At 40.1% G+C, this 21,571-nt stretch overlaps 2 protein-coding genes across 9 annotated transcripts; one reads left to right on the top strand and one right to left on the bottom strand.

Moving 5' to 3' along the window:
• The first annotated feature begins 271 nt into the window (after window positions 1-271).
• Window positions 272-19,818, top strand: mthfsd (methenyltetrahydrofolate synthetase domain containing). Of its 8 annotated transcripts, none has more exons than XR_013125595.1 (10): window positions 274-436; window positions 529-632; window positions 900-1,013; window positions 1,205-1,318; window positions 1,457-1,547; window positions 1,636-1,748; window positions 2,144-2,269; window positions 3,509-10,736; window positions 19,316-19,399; window positions 19,538-19,818. XR_013125595.1 is itself a non-coding variant. In XM_076992552.1 (10 exons), exons 1-10 carry the CDS (start codon window positions 409-411, stop codon window positions 19,564-19,566), a joined length of 1,014 nt encoding a protein of 337 aa, XP_076848667.1. In that variant the 5' UTR covers window positions 274-408; the 3' UTR covers window positions 19,567-19,818. The 8 variants fall into 8 exon arrangements, 6 of the variants coding, with proteins under 6 accessions (XP_076848663.1, XP_076848667.1, XP_076848662.1 ...); XM_076992552.1 differs by having other exon boundaries at window positions 3,509-3,719; XM_076992547.1 differs by having other exon boundaries at window positions 3,509-4,026.
• Window positions 7,530-9,613, bottom strand: foxf1 (forkhead box F1). The gene is made up of 2 exons (XM_076992553.1): window positions 8,632-9,613; window positions 7,530-7,693 (listed from the first exon to the last, which is right to left on the bottom strand). Exons 1-2 carry the CDS (start codon window positions 9,611-9,613, stop codon window positions 7,530-7,532), a joined length of 1,146 nt encoding a protein of 381 aa, XP_076848668.1.
• Window positions 19,819-21,571: the final 1,753 nt, after the last annotated feature.

Here is a 21,571-nt window from a genome sequence, read left to right as displayed (position 1 = left end):
CAGACAAAAATCGTAATATCTGTTTGTTTTGTTATGAAGAAATAGTATTCCAATAATTATAAAATCATCATTTCATTAATGCTCAAACAATAGATTGGAACATTGTAACCTTTTAAATATTTAAAGATGTTCCCGTTATGTCAGATTATTTCTGATTTTGTTAGATATCGTTATCTTTCAACTAAACATTCAGCATACAAAAAGCAAAACATAAACACGCTTCAACCAAAGGTATAAAATATCACAAAGAGATTTGAACTTTTTAGGCCACCGTAGAAGGAACCGGCCTTTATTTTGACAAGCTAGCAACTAGTTACCGTGAGTTTATTCGAGCATGACGGTCGTCGTTTCACCGTCGTTGAATCCCTCTAAATTCCCTGGTTGTTGTTAAACTACGTGCATTAAAATATGGAACATACCATAGTTATTCATGCAGGTAACCGAGTCCTGATCAACGTGTACGGTGTTTCTGCGTATGTCGTTCTCAAGCCACAGTGCAACCCCGTTTTATTTTTTTGTGTATTTAAGGGGCGACGAAATGGGACATTCGGCAAAGGGTGTGGGATTACATCGAGGAGAAAAATCTGGCGAATTTTCCACGGCCAGTTCACCACAGGATTCCAAATTTTAAGGTAGACATTGAACTTGCTTTGCAAGGGTACTGTGCAGATATGCTGGCTGAAAGTCACCGTGCTGTCAGATATGGACGTGTGTGTGTGTTGTGGCAGACAGACAGGTGCGCACAGCTGCAACAGGCTGCTGGAGCTGCCCGAGTTCAGGTCCAGCAGGGTGGTGAAGGTGAACCCAGACAGACCACAGGAGCAGGCGCGCTTTAACACTATGAAAGTAAGGGACCTGTTTCTGAACTCCCTTTCGTTTGTTTATTCATGTATCTTCAGGGAGCAGAGGGGGCCTGCAATAAGATAGTAAGGTTAGATGTCTTCAGCAAGACCAGTGAAGTCAAGGTGGACCCAGATAAACCGCTGGAGGGTGCTCGCTTAGCTTCCCTGCAGGTACTTTGGTCACCTTTGCCTAGCTGTTCTCATAACAAATTTTGGAGGATATATATTTTTTTATTTTAGATTGTTCCTAGTGTTGCATGCCCTGGAGAAATGTGTCTTTCTTGCTGATTTATGATACGTCACAGTAAAGCCAAACACAGTCAGGGTTTGGCTAAAGCGTTATTGCTGGATTTTGATTTCAGGCTAGAAAGGTGCTGCTCGTTCCAACACCTCGTCTACGTACTGGACTCTTTAACAAAATTGTACCTCCTCAAAATTCAACCAACGAGGAACTGCGAGTGTGCTCCACCTCTCGGGTAATTTATAAACGTTCACCGTACACTTGCCTACCTTTTAACACTTTTTGATGGTGTGATATCCGTTTTAATATGCGTGAAATATACATAAACCTGGTGAGGAATTGTCATATTAGTGTTTTGGTTTGTTTTGCCCAGGGGGTTAAAGACTTCAGCATCCCACTTGGTTTAGACGCAAACATTCAAGTGGATTTAGTGGTGGTTGGATCTGTAGCTGTCTCTCAGGAGGGTAAACATTCCCCTGATTCATGAAGAGATGTTGCTGTCATGATGTGATTTCTGTTCTGTTATCAGTGAGGAATTGTCTGTCCTGCTAGGCTACCGAATTGGCAAAGGAGAGGGATTTGCGGATCTGGAATATGGCATGATGGCGGCCATGGGAGCTGTAAACGAATCCACTGTGGTTGTTACTATTGTCCATGACTGCCAGGTCAGAACCCTAGCTCATATGTCTTATAGTACTGCTACTGTAAAGGATTGTGTTAGGGAATTGAACTAGCCTTTTATGTTTAGTGTGTATATATATAGCTTTCAACATTACCTGTCAGTTTGTGCATACATAAGTAAATTTTTTTTTTTTGCGCTATTATTAGAACATTACTGCAGATGGTTACTTACCAAACAAGTGCTATAAACTCTAGTTTCTATTTAGTTTGGTCAGCAAAATTACTCATTTGAATGCTACTGATGAGTGTTGTATGAAAAGTGTTCTATAATAGATATTCCCTGTGTATCAGTGTCAGTCCCTGCATGTGCACCTTAAGCTCATGTGCTGAAGAACTCTTACTGAAGACAGTTCTTCCTTACCTGATTGCCCTTAAACAGGTTGTGAACATTCCCGAAGGGCTGATCGAAAGTCATGACCTCACGGTGGACTACATCCTCACTCCCACCAGGATTATTAAGACCGAGTGTAGGCACCCGAAGCCACAGGGCATCATGTGGGCCAAGGTAACTTTAAAGCATGGTCGGTTGTTGCTATGGCAGCAATAAAATAAAATGAGGAAATACAAAGAAAAAAAAAAACGGATCTACACTCTTGGAAGTTTTGAACCCCATGGAATGAATGTTATGATATAAACACCTACTTTTTTCATATACTAACTGGTTCCTCCTCCTATTAATTTAGAAGCACTTTGCTTGCACAAATGAAGAATCTCTCTCTCTCTCTCTCTCTCTCTCTCTCTCTATATATATATATATATATATATATATATATATATATATATATATATATATATATGTATGTATGTATGTATGTATATATGTATTGTGTGTGTGTGTGTCACATAAATATAAAGCTGCTATTAACTAGTGAAATATAGAACAGAAATAACAAGTGAAATTATCATAATATTATACGCTCAGTATAATTTTGTCTTGGTACTTCCAAGAAGTAATGTGGCAGTCTGAATAATGCCATAACTTGCATTGTGCTCCCTACAGCCATGTGGTCGAACCCCTCCTTTCCTTTTATCGCTTTGTTTTTGTCTGTTCAAGTTAAATGTATTTTTTCAACGTCCCTATATGGCAACAGGTTGGTTATGGTGGTTGTTGGCTGAGTGAATTAGTGGCTGTGTGTGTTTTCCATAGTGGCTTTGATCCTCCTTAGTCAGCCGGAGTCCGAGCCCTGGGGGATAAGGGCGGCCATGTTTCTGCTCCGCTGCTGTTTGTGGCCGTTTGTGCCGCATGTACGAAAGGAGGTCTGGAGGTCACTATAGAAACAATAGAGCATGTATATCCTGTGCCAATCTGGCTCTGGCCATAGCAGATTTCCCCTGGAGATCTGAATAGGTCTGGATGTCTTAATATAACTGCAGGGGGAAGTAAAAATGTCCCTGCTGATAATGGTGAGTTACTGTGTGATTATTAGAGTTTATAACAGACACTGCTTCACTTCCTAAAATATGCCAGTGCTGTTATCTACTGCAGTTTATGATGGTAATACCATCTATTTTGTTTTAATAATACATATGGATTTAATATGAAATTGAAGCAAGCTGGAGTGAAAATGTGACATTTGAGTAAGTTAACTACATGCATTTTTGCATGAGGACTGGATAATATGCTAAAACACAGTAAGTCATTTGACCTTATGATTTTTCCTGGTGCCATGATCTCCATCTTTTTCATTGCCTTTGCTAAATGCAGCATTAATTGGCCCATTAAGATCATAATAACTGTGTGTAGTTGGATGCAGAGACGCTGGAGAAGATTCCCATCCTGAGAAAGTTGCGGGTCCTGGAGCAGGAGGCTGGCAGGGCTGTCACGCTGAAGTCGTCCCCCGTGGAGGCTCTTCCGGCAGGGCAGGCCACTGACCCCAGGCGCCCACACCCTGGCCTCAGGCCTGATGCCAACCAGAAGCCCAAACACGTGTGCTTCGCGTCAGCAGGCGACGGAGGTGAGAGGGATGAGGGAGGAGGCGTGGAGCATGAGTTTCCAAAGAGCCCAGCAGGCACGCTCTACCTGGGGGGCATCCCGGCTGGACTGCGCGTTGGAGAGCTGAAGCGTCTGCTGAGGGAGCGGCACGCCACGCCCCACAAACTCACCTGGCAGGGGCCAAGGGGCAGCGCCTTCCTGCACTACAGCGACGGGCCGGCAGCCGGCCGTGCCCTGGCCGCCCTGCAGGGCCTTTCCGTTGACGGCCACACCCTGCGGGCCGAGCGCGCCAGGGGCCGCAGGGGCGGCCACAGAGCTGACCAAACGACGTAGGTTCCCAGAGACAAGCACGCCAAGGGTACAACTCCCACCATGGCAGCCACTGCACTGTCAACATTACTGTCCAGCGTGTGGGGGTGGGGGTATGTGTGGGTGTGGTTAAAAAAAAGATCCAGAAAAAGATTTCTTTTGGAGAAAAAAAAAATTGTAAGGTAATTATTCAGAAATATTAATCAACTCTCTGGGAATTTACCATTTCAGGAAGCAATGAATTGTTATAGGTTTTTTTTTCAGAAGAAAAGAAACTTAAAGAAATAAGTTTAACATTACATTTATGATCCTTGTGAATTTCCCCATTGCGGGACTAATAAAGGTTTATCTTATCTTATCTTGTATTGCGAGGGATAGGGTTAGGGTGAGATGCAAGTTAAGAGAGTCTACAGTGTCAATAAAAATACACGATTTGTTTGTTTTGATGACAAGTTAATTTTAGGTGACTTGTATTGAAGTTCATTTTATGGATTGTTTTATTGAAGGGTGCCCAAACCCTGGTAGCTACTGTGTCTACAAGGATAGTGCTTTTAGGGTTTTTCAGGAAAAATAGGTCTCCAGTATGTAACACAAAAAGTGCCTCTTGGGTTAAATTCTTTTGGTTAAATAACCTGCGTTTAACTTAGCAAATTACTCCTTTGAGCGCGTTAGTAAAGCACGTGCTCAAACATACTGAGGCCTTTTGATATGTTCAGCATCAGTTTCGGATCCATCACATGTCTAGGAGATGCTTTCAAAACGAATGAGATATCCCTGCTCAATTACAATCTGTGTCGATTGTATTAGTTTATATTGGTGGTTTTATATAAGGCTACTCATTTGAGGCTTATTTCAGGGTGCGGCCTATACGATCTTCCAGGACACGGCTTTAAGACTTGCTGTGTTACTGCGGCACGCGATTTTTATAGTAAAATATGTTTTTGTGTGTTTTTTATGGTATCAAGACCATGACTAACTGTTGCGAATCATAGAATAATTGTATTCGCTTCACCTAAAACGCGCAGCCCTGTTAAACTTCATCAGGGAATTAATGTGTGGTCCAGACCCACTCGCTGGCCTGCTTAACGTAACTTGTACGAAAATGTCACGTGCTCGAATCCAGTAAACGTTAATGGCTAGAATAACGTGGTGAAATGACAGCGCGACCACACTGCGAGCAGTTAGGTCTCTTGGTGAATGGGGGTTCAGTATGCCTCCTGAGCCCATGTGGCTTTTATTCTTTTGTGATCAGACATCTGTGTTGTAGCCCTACGGCTGCTGTGGGTCGAGACCTGAGAAATGCGCTTTTTCACAGAGTGGCATACAAGCCAATCAATTGGCCAGCATTCATACTTTCGGTTAATGACACTAATAAGTAATTCTTTCTTCTTCTTCTTCTTCTTAATAATAACAATAAATAATAATAATAATAATAATAATAATAATAATAATAATAATAATAATAATAATAATACAATTAGCCTAATTAACTGTATAATAATTAACTATAATATTACTACTAACCTAATATCATATTTAGGCTACTACTACGACTACAACGTTGTTTATTCAACACCTCTAACATGTAGCCATTAGGTGGTGCACAATACTCATTCATGCACAAATGACACGTTGGCGTCCCGTGCTGACGTTTTGACATTTTCTGTGCCGGCTTATTTCCAAACATCAAACTCATAAGGTGGCCATTTACCTGAGAACATTAATAATACGCAATCGTTTGGCTGCATTTTACCTGTTTAGTCCAAGCTCATTAATACAGGTGAAACTACATCGCAAACATAATAAAGTATCGGAAGAGTTCGTGATAAAGAATGTGAGCCTATAATTTGCATGCTGACGCACTGTGTTGTGTACGCCTCGTAAGGCAGTGCATGTGTGCAATCGTTGGTTAAATAAACGAGGGCATAAAGGCTGAAAGGGAGCGCCTGTGTCCCGTAATAAGACTGCGGTCATTGGGTCAGTTAAATGGATCCAATTCAAGTTTAACGTTGTAGGCAACAAAAACAATACAATAAAATATTACTGCTATAAACCCCGCTTTGCATGTGAAACGTATGATTTCGGACCACACTTTTTCTTAATGGTTTTGTGAGAAATCCGACGCACTTAACTCGTACTTCGAGATGTCTAATTATAATAGCTAATTATACGTACTTTGATGACATCTTTACACACCAAAAACATGCAGAAGATCACGGAGAAAACATGCAACTTCACTACCTAATAATAATAATATTAATAATAATAATAATAATAAGAAGAAGAAGAAGAATGCAATGACTAATACTACTAATAACAAAGTAATAATATTAAAAGCTTTAGCATTAATAATTATATTCCTAATTATAAAGTAATTACAAATGATGAATTTCTGATTTATAAACACAAAAAGTTTGACTTGGTGTACACTAGCAGTAAAAGTTCTCACCTAACCCATCGGTTTTACCCGCGCATTAAAATCTGCTATATTGAATCGCGTTAAAGAATGAGTTACTTTGGTTAATATGATGTGTATGAACGTTTTGAACAGTTTAATTCAAACTGCATGCCATTACTGGTTTTATACAATTTTATACAAATCGTGCGTATATAATCTAATGTCTAAAGACATCGAAACAGGAAGAGAAGCCTACTAAAAGATATTAACTACACCATATTTTACAGTGCTGGAAAATGACTCGTGTCAATACGGATATACAGACATTAACACCAAACATACAAAATAACAGTGCTTGCGTTTAACCTTCATGTTCTGTTTACACTGAATAAAACAGCGTCTGGGCAAATATTGCCAATAAAGCGATCAATACTATGGCTATAATTGTACAATCAAAATATAAACAGAATAAATAAGTTGCGCTTTAACGTTTAAAAGTGCCTTCATTTTCCTTACTCGTGATAGTCTAATGGATTTTAAGAATTACGCTAATTAGCCAGAATTTAAATTGACTGTGCTCAGACAACCAACAACTCGTCCTGAATGAAAATAATATTAAAAATACATAATACATTTTCACTGAAAAGCAATTCTAGTTCCGTTAGTGACAACGTGTAAGTACTATGGCTGTATCTTTGAGGACAGTCAAATACTCTCAAGTGGTAGTCATCCGCCAGCAGAGTTAGTACCAAGCGGCTGTTGGGAGTTGAGATGCACAATACCTAAGTCTAATTTGTGTGTAATTTACTCTATAGCTGTATATGTTTTTGCACTCAGTCATATTGGAATAGCGCTGATCAATTTTAGACCCATCACCGTGTTTGTGTTGGGAAAGTATCAGTCAAAATGAGCGGTACCCGACTCTCTCTGGTAATGTCTTTGTACCGAGTTTGTCTTCATCTTTCGGCTACTGAATTCAGGATTTTGAGCTCCGTGTCTTTTTCTAGCGAACCCGCTTCAGTCCCACTGTGCCCTTTCAGGCCTGAGTTCTTTCCCTCAGCCGCCGAAGGCTTCAGTGGCTTATAAAATCAGTGTTAAATTGTCATTTCTTTATTACCAGTGCTGTCACATCACGCACGGTTTGATGTCCTGATAAGCAACTTGTTGATGATGATAATAAGAACCGCTTCCAGGAGAATGCATAGTTGACGACGTCATGGCGTTGAAAGAGAAGACAAATTCCTTCCTGTCACACATGCTTGGGGACTGGGAGTGGTACCGTGGAATACCTTTAGGGAGAACACATAAACCATCTTTATTACTAACAGTCATTATAATAGTTCAGCCACTTTCTTAACCATGCTTGGGGGATTAAAGGCCTCACAATCGCATTCGAATTTTAGGATTTATAGGAAATAATTATATTTAGACAAAATTTGAATTGCGATGATGACAACAACAACGAGAATAAATAAAAATAAAAATTGTTGTTGTTGTATCATCAACCGGTTATAATTAAATGTTTCAATGATTGGGGACAAATGTTAACGCCATAATTTATTTTACAAACCTGTAACTTATTTCCAGCGAGTTAGATTTATTTTGCACCTAACGTTAGACCATGGCGTAATAGCAACATACCAAATTGTTTTACTTATATTCTGTGTTCAGTGTTATGGTGAAAAGCATGAGGTTCAAATACTATTAAATGACCAGCATCTATTTTTGTTCAGTTGATTTTTTCGCATGTTTCCACTTCTAGGGGGTAAAGCTCTGGCGAGTTGACTCCAGGGTGAGATAACTCTTAATTGACAGTGGACTGCTCGCACGCGAATCCCATAGGACATAATGCCGCGGGGCTCGCTGACTGGCTCCGCGCGCGCTTGTTGTTATAGCCTTTAGATTGGCACCATTTTAAACACGAGTCCCAGAAGAGACATCCTCTGCCTGCCGTCACAAACCGTCTCACGGAATTTATAAAGAAAACAATCAAAGTTAAAGCCCTGATTACTGTTTGCTGTTGTCCAGTTTAACGAGAACAGGAGGTCAAGTAGCCTACTTTACTGATCTTATAGGCGTAATATTTTTCTTACTCATAGAACAACTTTAAAATGAATTTGGGTTTTACGCCAACTGGGCACTAGAAAATGCTGGTTGTCACAGAATGAGCGCTAATTTAGATAGCAGGTTTAGTGAATAACTTAATAAGTTATTTAAAAACAGGTACCTTGTAGGTCGGTAGTGCTGTGTCCATTCTGATGTAGATATGACTGGTCCAGCGAGTGTGTTGGTAAGCTGGGTTGCAAAGGATTTGCTCCAGGGTTGCATGGAGATAAAGGTTGCTGTTTGATGTAAGATGCTCCGTTATTAAGAGAGGCTGAAGGCGCAGGAGCCCATGCCGATGCTGTGCTTGAGTAAACGGGATGTGGTTCCATTACTCCGCCGCTGGTCAGGAGCGGTGACGCGGAGTTATCATGGTGGGGGTACTCGCTACCCGAGGAGCCTGTACAGTTCCCCATGTAGGAATGTCCACTGTTTCCTGACAGATGCGACATGGAATGTCCTGCCAATCCCATTCCGTCCATGTTGCTGGCTAAATGTCCATTCATCATTCCAATACCGCTCTCTAAAGATAAACTGTTTGGAGGACAGGATAGTCCTCCGCCGCTCCCCTGGAAGTTATAGGACTCGGGCAGATGATTGAATCCAAGTCCGTTCATCATACTGTACATTGAAGGCTTTAGTGCCTGACATTTACGCCTGAATCCTCGCGGTCTCCTGCGAAAAGAACCCTCCTCGAACATGAACTCACTGGCGGGGTCGATGGTCCAGTAATGCCCCTTTCCGGGTCTCCCCAGACCCTTGGGCAGCTTAATGAAACACTCGTTCAAAGACAAGTTGTGACGCACGGAGTTTTTCCAGCCTTGGTAGGAGCCCCTGAAAAACGGAAAACGGCTCTGGAGAAATTGATAGATCTCACTGAGAGTCAGTCGTTTTGTAGGCGAACTTTGTATGGCCATTACTATGAGGGCAATATATGAATACGGCGGTTTTTCGGGACGACGAATTCCAGCATTTGTCTTCTTGGTCTTAGTAGTAGAGGAAGCAGTCTCCATCACCGACGACTGACCGTGTGTTTTTTCAGGCGCAGACATTGGACTGCTTTGGGCAGGGGTCTGCACTGATGGTTGCTGTCCCTCGGCCGTCATTGGGTCTTTGCGCGGTACCGAACGCTTCTAAAAATCCCCACTGTAAAGCTGGTCTTAGAGAGAGTGGAAATGTCGTAGTTCTATGATCAGCCCGCTTGTATCATGACCCAGTACACAAAAAAATGTACACGCCAAGTAAAAAGATCACAGTGGAAACACTCTCGTGCGTGCGTAACTCCTGATGGTCCACAATTAAAAAGAGCACGAGACCAAAGGGAGCTTCTTTGGGATTCGGTCCTTCTCTTCTCGTTCGTCCTTAGGAGATCGCCCTTTACTTATCTGTTGCCATCAGCGCCTCTCAAGCTCTTGACTGTCAGGACGTCAGAAGCGCATACCGACCCGCCCAATCCCCTCCCACTCAGCTCTGCTAGGGTGGGCTGCGACCAACGTTTGGCAGCTGCTCTCTCTACGTAAAAAAATTACTGTTAGAAGCTAAAATATATCTAATTGCCTGAAGTCATAGCTTATAGCATGTCACAGAGTTCACAAGAAGTTTACAGCGATTAGCCGTCCAGTTTATTGTTTGTGATTTTATTAGGCTTAAAAAATAACACAGAGAGTAACAATACTTTAGAATTATTATTATTATGTTTTTACTTAATTTGATTGGTTGCTTTAAATTAGTATTATGTTCCGTAATGCTATAATCCACAGGTTTGGTGCGCAGGCAGTATAGAACCTCACGTGGAAAATGCTACACGGTACGCACGTTAGGAGATAAACAACAAAAAATATCCATCAAATGCAATCTTAGAAATGCACTTTTAAAAAGAAAAAATACTTAGCCGAACCCATTGTAGAGTAGGATCCCGATTTCTTTTTAAGACAGACAGGAACATGGGCAGGATGTTTATACTGCAAAATGTAAACATTTTCCCTGGCCTTCTTTAAATAAAAAATCAACCAAAAGCCTCACTAGAGCTGCTAATACCCATTCTGATACAATGTGTCGGTTTTATGCAGAGCAAATTATTTTTGAAACGTTAGCCTAAATGTATAGAGCTTTTCGTGTAGTTTTCAGTCATGAAGACGTCTTCTTGAACCGAGACTCGGCATAACCTCCGTATCGGACCTTGGTTATATAAACTCGCACGAAGGCTGTATTTTCGTTCATCGGTCATCGGTGAGTGAAGGCATGTCAGTTTTACTTGTCACCTGAATTCGGACAGCGGTTCACAATCGAGTGTATTCGATTACTGTCATGCAGAGTCTGAGTTACTTTCATGCTTGGAGTTCTCTAGCCCTAAAAGGTAATTCGATTGCATTTCGAGCTCTGCAAATATGCTGATGCACTATAAACCATTACAGATTGTAGTTAAAATAACCAACCGGCAAAATGATCGGAGCTTATAATAATGTCATCGATATGTATGTTTAACAGGTATATTACATATACTCAGATCAGCGAGTACACGTGTATCAGGTAAAGAAAAAGGTAGTATTTTGCAGTAACTGATAATGTTAATCTTTGCAGGCAGATAGAAGACCAGTTCCGAACAACATATGTGAGAATATTTGGGGCTGTAATAACTGCGGTTTTAAAACAGTCCATTGCCCAACAGAGAGTGCGCGAGACCGTCTGGTGTCTGCCAGACAGTTCGGCTGTCGGAGAGCAGTAGCTTGGTGGCTTGTTTCTCTTTTTCTTCAGGGTTCACCGTTTGAAAGCGGCATAAATTTCGTCAGAATGCTTTTTCTTGCTTTCAGATTCTGTCTGGAATTATGTCAGATGTCTATTCACTCCTAACAATAAGATAATGGTAAAATATTAATATTATAGCATATATGGCAATATAGCAGTGTACAGAGTTGTATTTAATATGTTACAGTGCGCAACACTACTAATTATGTTTGATTTCGAGTAATACATGTTTGAGAAGGTTTTTTCGCAATTTGCGTGACACGGGAAGGTTAAACGCAAATATACAACTCTCAGTTGTAAGCGAGATGCTGGCTTAGGTAAGCGTAAAGTATCTGTGGTTGTGACTGAGTCTGAAATTCAAGTAACTACGTGTATAGTTGCACATGGGAAAGTATTGTTTTAGCCGGACTTACATCTACATAGGGCATTCGCTCGGAAGAGGCCCATACATTTATCAGCATAACGGACCACCCAACATGCCAAAAGGAGAGGCGCGCGCCACTCGTTTCTTTCCCCATGCATTTAATTAACGTTGATGACTTCATTCCAATAGTAGCCTTCATTTCAGCACTCTCGAGCTCATTCCCATACCGGTGTTCCGCTCTTTTAACCTTTGAAATGCTTTCTCAAATCTTATGTCCAAGGATAACGGATCCTCAAATGTTTGCAACTAAAATTGTTCCGTGATTGCAGAGAGAAAGAATATCGATGACTATTTTGATCAAGTTTTAAGTTTTAATATTCACAGATTTATTCAGTGTCTCTTTTAGCCGTACCTAAATGCAACGTTTGGTTTATTGTTTGACGTTTAGGATGTGAATTTATGCATTGTGCTAAAAAGCACAAGTAGTGTTCTGAGTCTGGAACTTGGGTCTACTTTACTCCCGTGGGTGAACCCTTTCCATGACGTTCACCAGTTACATATCTGACAGAATGATCACCCCTTGGTTATGTTTACACCGTTATGTTGCATACTTGTTGAACAACGTATTAGCTGCACGTAAGGCGCGAAATATCAGCGACAATGTCCTTATCATTTTACAAAAGGGGTTAATCACAACAATGTGATTGTGCAACAATCTTTGCAACAATGTGATTCTCCAGCATGACAAAGAGCATAAACAATATTGATTACTCTTTTTGTACATTAAGATTGAACTAATATTGAAAGAAAAATAATTTAAATATGCTACGTTTTATGAAATTATCGTACGCACCTTTAAACGCACCTTTTGCTTGGAAAAAGGATCAGTAATATAGAATTTTAAGCAATATATTAAAGGAAAGATTACAGAATTGTCATATTGCATGACCTCACAATTATTAACAGGTCTTGTCTTTTAACAGTGTTTTTTAATCTGTTCACTTGGACATAACAAATGTAAAATTTTTTACGTCTGATACACTCCAACTGCATCAAAATTGTGTGTGTGTGTGTGTGTGTGTGTGTGTGTGTGTGTGTGTGTGTGTGTGTGTGTGTGTGTGTGAGGCCAATATCTTGTTTAAATGTTGTTCATATTACCCGTGAGCTAAGGCAGGTTGAATTAAAAGGAGATGATGTCGTATATCCGGTGGAGGCAGGCCAGATACAGCACCAAAAGAAATCAAAGCACCAGGCGTGTAAGAGCACTGCAACATGAAGGGGAATACATGCATCTCATAACTTAAGTACTGAGGCATCGTTCAGAATCAGCGTTCATTAGCTATAGGTCGATATAGGTCGAATTGAGCCTTATTGTCTACCCTGAAGGTAGTATTAGAATACACAGTCAGAATTATATGGGGTGTAACACGTGCAGGTTTACTATTACGTCACATTACCAAACGAACTACATAAACTTTTTACACTGAAGAAACTGTTATTGAAACCCACTTTTGTCATTATGACCTTAATGAGGTATAGGTTACATTAAATTAAATACAATACATATTGAAACTGCATCTTCACTAAGCGGAGAGGTCACTCGTGCACTAGAATCGGAGTACGAGAGGGTCACCAAAAGGGTGCAAAAGAAATGTTTGAAAAGTCCCTTGACAGACTTATCAATCAAGCATGTAGTCTGTATGTAGGCTACATGCAAGTCCACAAGATCATTTTTGTTTAACGTGGTGGTGAAGCTTTTAAAAACTGCTGAAACAATCGTAACTTAAGATATTTTAATTTAGAATATTTTATTCACATTTTTGTCTTGTCTTAGACTAATCTGTTCAATTTACACAAGATACTCTACACTCTACACAAGATACGCACCCAGCGCAACCGAGTTTAAGTTTGGAGTATTTACAGTATGATCTGCCAAAAAAACAAAAACATTTTTCCTGCTATGAAATCAACTTGCTGTTGATAAACAAGCTGTTGATGCCTCTGTATAGAAGATCCCATGGGGTTCATTTGAGTTCATTTAGGTTCTCACTTTTAAAGGCAATGACTAGACATAGCCTACATGCAATTACGTCGATAAATCAAAGTATATCTATCTAGGTCATTTAAATAATGAATTATTGGATGACGTCTTCGTGCAATATTAGTCTGACTGAAAAACAATGTACACTGAGCTATCTTGAGTCGAGTTGTTTTAGCCTCCACATTACTCACGGTACCGAAAAATGCGTTATTTTCTCAGACGTTTTTCTTAATAACCTACATTACCGAAGTACTTTTCACTCAGGGTTTTGAATCTGCATTGCCATTTAATTGAAATCAGTATGAGGCTGGAGTGACTACATCCTCATCACTTTCACTCGCATAGTAGGTGGCCGTGTATATTTTCGTTCAAGGGGTGTTTATGTGAATGAAAAAGGATGGGGTTACGTGCAGAACGCTGATTGCGCTCATTGGGCGGCTGGATTGATTTGAACTGTGGGCCCCACCCATTTGTGCAATCAACAGCTCGCGAATCACCCTGGATGACTTTTTAATTTACTTGGCGAGAACTTGCTATTGGACTTTCAAAGCAGTTTGGCACAGAAACAATGAAGAACGGAGCGGCAAATTCTGCACTGTATCTCATTTAGAATGCGTCTTCATTTTTTATAGCCTCGTGCTCTCGTGGGTCTTTTCATGACGTCAACACATTTATATTCATATTGAATACTTTAGTATAGTGCGAGTATAATAACAACCTAGTATGTATTGTATCTTTTAAAACTGCGTAAATTATATAGGTATATAAAGTATTGAATTGGTATTAACTTATGAGCCAAAAGATTGAAGATTGAAAGATCGTTTTTGTGGAATGGTCTTTCATTTTTTACACTAGAATTGATCATTTCAGGCAATTCTTTTTGCTAATGACCTTTTTTTTCGCTCTCACGGACATATTTGTGTTCGGATGTGTTTTAGAACGTACGATATAAAAATAGTCAGAGAAGCTGAGAACTCTTCGGGGTGGTCTTAAGTGAGTGACAGGGTCATTGATCATTTCGATGTTACGCTAAAACATAAACGCAGACTCAAGAGCAAAGATGACCTCGTGTCCCTCTGATACGCACGCCGGGATTTGTCCTTGTGGGACAGACTCCCAAACCCACTTTACTGCCAGTCCCCGGTTTACGGTGCTTCCCAAGTATTTAGTTTAATAACGTTTAACATAGTACAAGCCTACCTGTCCCATGCTATGTGTTTTAATGTTTCATGTTTTGTCACTAGACTACGTATGCACATCTTGCTGTATGCGTTTCGTATAACAATCCATAGAGTATTCCTATACATTTATGTTAAAACATCTAAGTTTGGTTAGTGGTTATTTTACAATTGTCTAAATTGTTTTAACTACTTAGTTTAATAAATACAAATAAACGAGAAAACGTTGCATTGATAATAAACAAACTCTAGTCCATGTATTTTACTTTGATAGGATTATTCACAGAAAATGTCTAAAATCATGACTGGCACGTCTTTTACCTTTTAATTTGTCTCATGGTTTTTCCATTTTCGACCAAGTTAGGGATCGGTTAACCAAATCTCTCTCCATTCTGAGGTTAATACTTTGATCTTTTTTTCCACTTGATCCTGTTCTTGCAGTGTTGGCCATTGCTGAAGGTGTGTCGCCATCACTTTGACAGAAACGTTTCAAAGATCTTAAACTCATCATGGATTGTTTTCAGTTAGACAATAGTAAAACATTAAACGTGTGGAAAATATTTATAAATTGTATATACAGTGGTGGTGTATCTATTTGTTGTCTACGTGGTTTTGGAAAAGTAGTTTTTTGTTTTAAAACTCAATGACGTTGAATATATGTATGAAATTAAATGAAGGTAATCTATATAGTCTTGATATATTTATAAATATGTTTTTGACATTTTTCACGTGTCTAAAGTAAATTTAAAGACCCATCTAAAATAAATTCTGTATGGGAGTTTAATAACGAAGCATTTTACAGATCTGCACGTACTCTGAAGGACAGGAGTGGTGAGGATTTAGCAACTCCCAGAATATTAGTAGTAAACAACTGCGTTTTGAGAGAGAATAATCTTTGTTTAAAGATTTGTTGAAACAGAATAATATCATTTAAAATATAAACGTAAAGCTTGTCAAATAAATTTGTACAAATCCACAGCATACGTGCTAAAGCTGTTAAACTTGAAATATAAAGCCAAGACAACGTTAAATGCATTAACAAATATTAAACGTACGTGGTTTTGTTACTATATCGCTTGTGAAATTATGCTTAATTAAATCTTACCAGGCCGCATGTGTGACACAAAGTGGCAAGAGCACAGCGTGTATGTAAAAATAAATAAATAAATTAATTAATTAAATGTGTGTAGACCTAGAGATATAATCTATCTAAAGAAATAAGCCATCTTGTGCCACACAAATTATGATGTTATTCCATAAAAAAAAGTTTTACCACAAAACTGATACTCATTTATTTCTGTTTCAATAAAATTGCTTTTAAAAGTATCCTCCTCCCATTGTATATATTTCTTTTATACAAATGGGACCTTTAAAAAACACCTAAAGTAACATTCGTTTATTAGTTAGATTAATTTAAAACGTGTTCTGCAGTAGTTAATAGATCAATTAAGAGAAAACCACTGCAACATTCTAAGGCTCTCTTTAAAATCTGCAAACATAGTGACTTTATGAACATATTTGAAAACACCAATCCATTACTTTTACCACATTTTGAAAAGTTTACCTACTGGCTGACTGTCAAGTTCATGCATGCGTCGTCTTTGAGAAACCTGAATCTTTTTATAAAGTATTTAAAATAATGTTTTGGTGAAATATTAAATATTTTTAGTTTATGTTTTCTTTGGGCATTGAACAAAAGAAAAAAAAAACAGTAGTGATGTTCCCATCATGCAATACTTCCATCACAAATTTCAGTGCCTGGCTCTTGTCAGAGTTGTGCACTAATGATAACTGAGAGGTATGAACAGACAAGATTAAGTATCACGGAAATCTATGCCTCAGCGAGGATACCAGAGAAACCACCATCAATTTGATGTTTCTGTCTCTCGAGCGCTGCAGAGGACCGGCGTGTGTGCACGGTCAGGCTGAGCTGGACTGCTGTTTCCCAACGCCGGCTCAGCATTGAGTGGCGGACAGGACACTAGCTGGAAGTGCCGTCGTGTAACGATGTCATTAATGCCGTTCTCTCGGGCCTCTGCGAGATTATAAATGGCAGCTCATTACTAGACATAAGGCTACAGCAGGTAATAGGCTGCTCACAATATTTAATGTGACCTATATTCTTTAGTCTGAACAGATCACACTCCTAAACAGATAAGCAAAAGAACAATGTTTCACTGACACACTCACCCTAAATCTCTTAGAAGTGACTTCTAATTCTGTTAGGAGGTTTGTTAACCCACTAGCCTCTCACTTTTATCCTCTCTCAGAGTTATCTTTCATTTTTTTTATCATACATAATGAATGTCAAGTTGGATTGACATAAGAGTCCTATGAATTCCGATCTGAGTGTTTAGACTGCATTAGCACGTATCAGGTATGCATCGGATTTCATTGCCACGTATAAAAGTGTCCCACATCGGAACCAAATAGGTCAGATTATGTTTTTGTTGTTGTTCACACTGCCACACAGACAACACAGCTGTGTCACATAAGAAGAAAAACCGGCTGTGATGAAAGTAGCCATAGAAACACTAGAGGACCAACAAGATTGGAAAGGGTCAAGAGAGTGAAGGGAGAGACAGACCTGCGCACACGTTTACAGTAATTCGGGTCAATGTGATTTGAGGAGAGCCGGGGTTCACTGCACATGCGTTCTGTATTCACACCATCCCGTGTCCCTTCTCCTCTGCCAAAGGGGGGCTTTCCTGTGAAGGGGTGACTTGGAAAAAGCAATTAAGAATTCCCAAGCAGTTAAAAACAATAGAAGATACTGTTGAGCAATGATTGTTTTCAGTCCCTAAAACGGTTTTCCCCTTCAGCTTGGCTGAGCTATTTTTAAACCAGCTAGAGGAGACAACTATAGAAAAATGCAGGTTGAACTTGAAGGGGATTAGGGAAGTTCAGGAGTTACAGCTTATGTGGTGTGTAGAAAACTCCTTCCACAAAGTCTGGTGTGATTTTCTTATTCTGGTATGCATCCCATCTCCTACAATAAGCCTTAGCAAGCCATGACATGATAGCAACGCAGGTTCCACAGCACTGAAACGCAAAGCATATCCATGTTGTCAGTGGAAACCTATATCCATGTGGTGGTTGGAAATCATAAATTGAGGAACTGCTCGGAATGGTAATGGAAGTTGGCCTCTTCTGCCTGCTCTCCACAGAGGAAGGCCAGGGTGGGAAAAGAGTCTGTGAGCATTTCCTGCTTAGAGGGGGTCCCAGTGATGCATCAGAGCAAACTGGCATCATATGACGCAGTGCACGCCAAGGTGTGGAGCTCTGCTCCCAGAGAGAAGAGGCCCAGCCTCAAGGAACAAGTCATACGCCTCTCTGCAGAAAAAAGCAGCTAAGACCATTCAAAGATTTTCAGAACACACCCTAGCTAAATGTAATAAATATCACTCCAAATCAAGAAAAAGCTCTTCACTTTTAAATCTTTGAATTAGTATGTCGCTTAGCCACTATCATCCAAACTGTTCAACTTTTTGTTCACAAGAAAGTGCTTTTGGAATTGTTCTTTGAACAACATGCACTGGGCTTTATTTTGAGGGCTATGTCACATTATCCATTTCATTGTATTTCCATAGCAGGGCTCATTAACTGGGACACTGACCAACTCACAATTGAAATGACACACAACCTTGTGCACAACCTTGACGATTGTGAAAATGTCTGTATATTGTCCAGTTGTCTGTTTCATAGCAACAGCAAGAGCAGATTATGTCCGCTAAGTCCTACATGTGCAATGAAAGAAACAGAACCATGTAGTTTTGGATCTAATACGAGGAATGAATAACAATTTCAGAGGACGGGATGAGTGTTAGTCTATGTGTGTGTGTGTGTGTGTGTGTGTGTGTGTGTGTGTGTGTGTGTGTGTGTGTGTGTGTGTGTGTGTGTGTGTGTGTGTGTGTGCAAGCACACACACATGTGTCTCCAGACGTGTCGACAGCCTGCGCCTGGTCCCTGGAGTTTGTGTAAATGTCACAAGGAACACACGAGGAATCTTAGCCTGAACCCGTCAAAGGGGGTTTTATTTCCACCTGCTCCAGGCCTCTTTCCGTTGGCCTGCTCTATAACAATGGTGCTGGAAAAGCTGGGAGAGTGCTGTGTGACAGGGCCAGGATTGATGCTGGATTATGTTTGGCCCTCTTCAGATCAGCTCCCCTCGGGAAGCACCTCCCTCCCCTTCCCTCCACCGCTACCACCAGCTCTGGTAAAACGCCGTTTAGTCTTGGCCAACGTGCTGATCACTACTTTCTGCAAATTTTCTTCAGCACCATAAAAAAATGGCAACAGGCAGAAGTGACAACTTGGCACAGCCGTGTAAATAGGGTTTCATTGGTTATGCTCAATTGGTAAGGATAAATGTATCTAATGCGGTGCTGTCTGTCTTGAGCTGCACAGAGAGGCTGGTGATGGACATTGTTCACTTGAAATTAACCTTACACTTTTTTTTGTCATTTTGTTGTTTTATTAGGTTGGATAATGAGAATATTGGTGTTGGAAGAGCCAGATATACTTTATGAAGCTGATGTTGGATGTCAAAATGAAGAAAGCACAGGTATGTAGGTACCACATGAGGTTACAGTATCAGGACATGCATCAGGGCATTGACCCTTGACCCCAACATGTGTTTATATCTTGTGATTGACTGGATAAATAGTGATGAGTCATACCCCCAAGTGTGTTTACATTACAGAGTCACGCAAGGAAGGAAAAGAGTTATGACCTGCTAAAGTGAGAGAGAGAGAGAGAGAGAGAGAGGGAGAGAGAGAGAGGATGTAAAATTTTTATGTTCCATTTACATAATATGAAAAAGTTGTACTATAAATAAAAATGTGCTATGCTTTGAATTGTATTCTAATAAATACTTTGGCTATGTACTGCAATATTATGTAATCATGTTTTCTGTGGCAATGTAATCTGTTCAGATTTTGATTTCTCCAAATAAAGTTATAGATCTTCCCCTTGTTAATGTGACTGAATTTTCAGCTGCTGTCATTCTTACTTTACACTAATCACAGAACAGCTTTACATATCGTGCACTCTTCCATTGTCAACGCCACATGGTCGTACACTCCTGCTCCCTCTCAAATCCATGTTCTCAGCCCCTTCAATTTTAGCTCTTGGGTAATACGCGGTACTTCAGTGACTAAAACAAGTAAGCCGCAGTGGCCCATGTCTGTGATTAAAATGCAATGTCCTTCCTGCCTTAGACAACTGTTATTGTATAAGTGTTGAATGAGAGCCTTAGTTCACTTTTCTAAATAAATATGCACAGGCATTTCACAGTTGGTCTTGTTTGTTCCTTCCTTGTTTGAAGACCCAGTGGAGGAGCTCATCAGTGGGTAAAGAACACGGCCCAACACCACTCTCTTTAACTAACGCTCTCACACGGCCCAACACCACTCTCTTTAACTAACGCTCTCACACAACCAACACCACTCTCTTTACCTAACACACTCACACAATCAAAGAGGCAGCAGCTCTCATTTTGGGCTGTTTCTCCTGAGTTGTAAAGTCTGCCTTAGAGCTTGATTGATGGCTTTGCTTATCACCATATTATTAAGCAATCAGAGTGTGCCGCAGTAGCTTCTCAAACTCCTTAATTCAGGCAAACAGCCTGAGATTAAACTCAAATTAGAGGCCACTGGACATTGTTTACTTTCTGGGAGTCATTCTTTTTTTTGTATGTGGTAAAAAGGTTTATATTTGTATTCCAAGTGACCCACAGATACGATCTGTGAAAATGTATTTTGTGTGTTGCTGTGGAGGATTATGGCTGCTGCAACTGTGACCAGGATCTCCAAGGTATGACAGCAAATCAGGAAAAATAAACACACAAACCGACATTACAGCCATACCTCTGGTGGGGGGTGGGGGTAGGGGCAGATGAAGAGATGTTTTTAGTCATGAAAGTTAAAAATAGTGGCTTTACTGATGACATCTGGCTTTATTGATGGTTTTAAATAACAACAATTACTAAATCTTCTAATTTGAATCTTCAGAACCAAATTGTTTCTGGATTTAATTGAATATTTAGTAAATAAAATAACAATACTACAGGAAAAGCCATCATTAAATAGAGTTAAGAAATAGCATTTCATAAAAAATACAAACATGTTTTCCTCACAAAGTGACCACGTCGAGCCAGAGAAAAATGCTTACAGCAAAGATCTTTTAAGTGAGATACCACACAAATCTCTCCCAGCTTGGATCCATTGTAGCCCAGCATGTTTTAGTCTGAGACTATTCCGCTGTTTCATAGAGCTGAGGTAAAAACAGCACCCTGGTATGGATCGTGTGCACGGACGTAATTTGGGGGGGGGGGGGGGGGGGGGGGACATGTCCCCCCCACTTTTTCAAAAGCCGGTTTTGGTCCTCCCCAGTTTTTACGGTTAAAACCAAATATTTAAATAGCGACGAATCCATGTCCCCCCCACTTTTGAAATCAAAATTACGTCCATGATCGTGGGTGGTGCAGACTGGCTGACGGAGCTGTGCCACTGCTGATGGAGCCCTACTGCATGTCTGGAGGCTGAATCAGGTGATGGATGGACATGTGTTAATGCACCATGTATTAGGGCTGCAATGATGGTTTTAAAAGCTCATGCTCATTTCTTTGTTATGGTCAATTTGATATGGAAATGAATCAGCCAACAGATGATTTATATGTAAGTATGGGGAAGAAACACTTCATAGTCTATTAATTACAGTAATATACCAAGTCAAC

The sequence above is a fragment of the Brachyhypopomus gauderio genome, chromosome 2 (assembly GCF_052324685.1).
Source record: "Brachyhypopomus gauderio isolate BG-103 chromosome 2, BGAUD_0.2, whole genome shotgun sequence".
In the NCBI taxonomy this organism is placed as follows: domain Eukaryota; kingdom Metazoa; phylum Chordata; class Actinopteri; order Gymnotiformes; family Hypopomidae; genus Brachyhypopomus; species Brachyhypopomus gauderio.
Note: the sequence above shows the minus strand (reverse complement) of the source record. Positions and strands in the feature narration are given on the sequence as shown.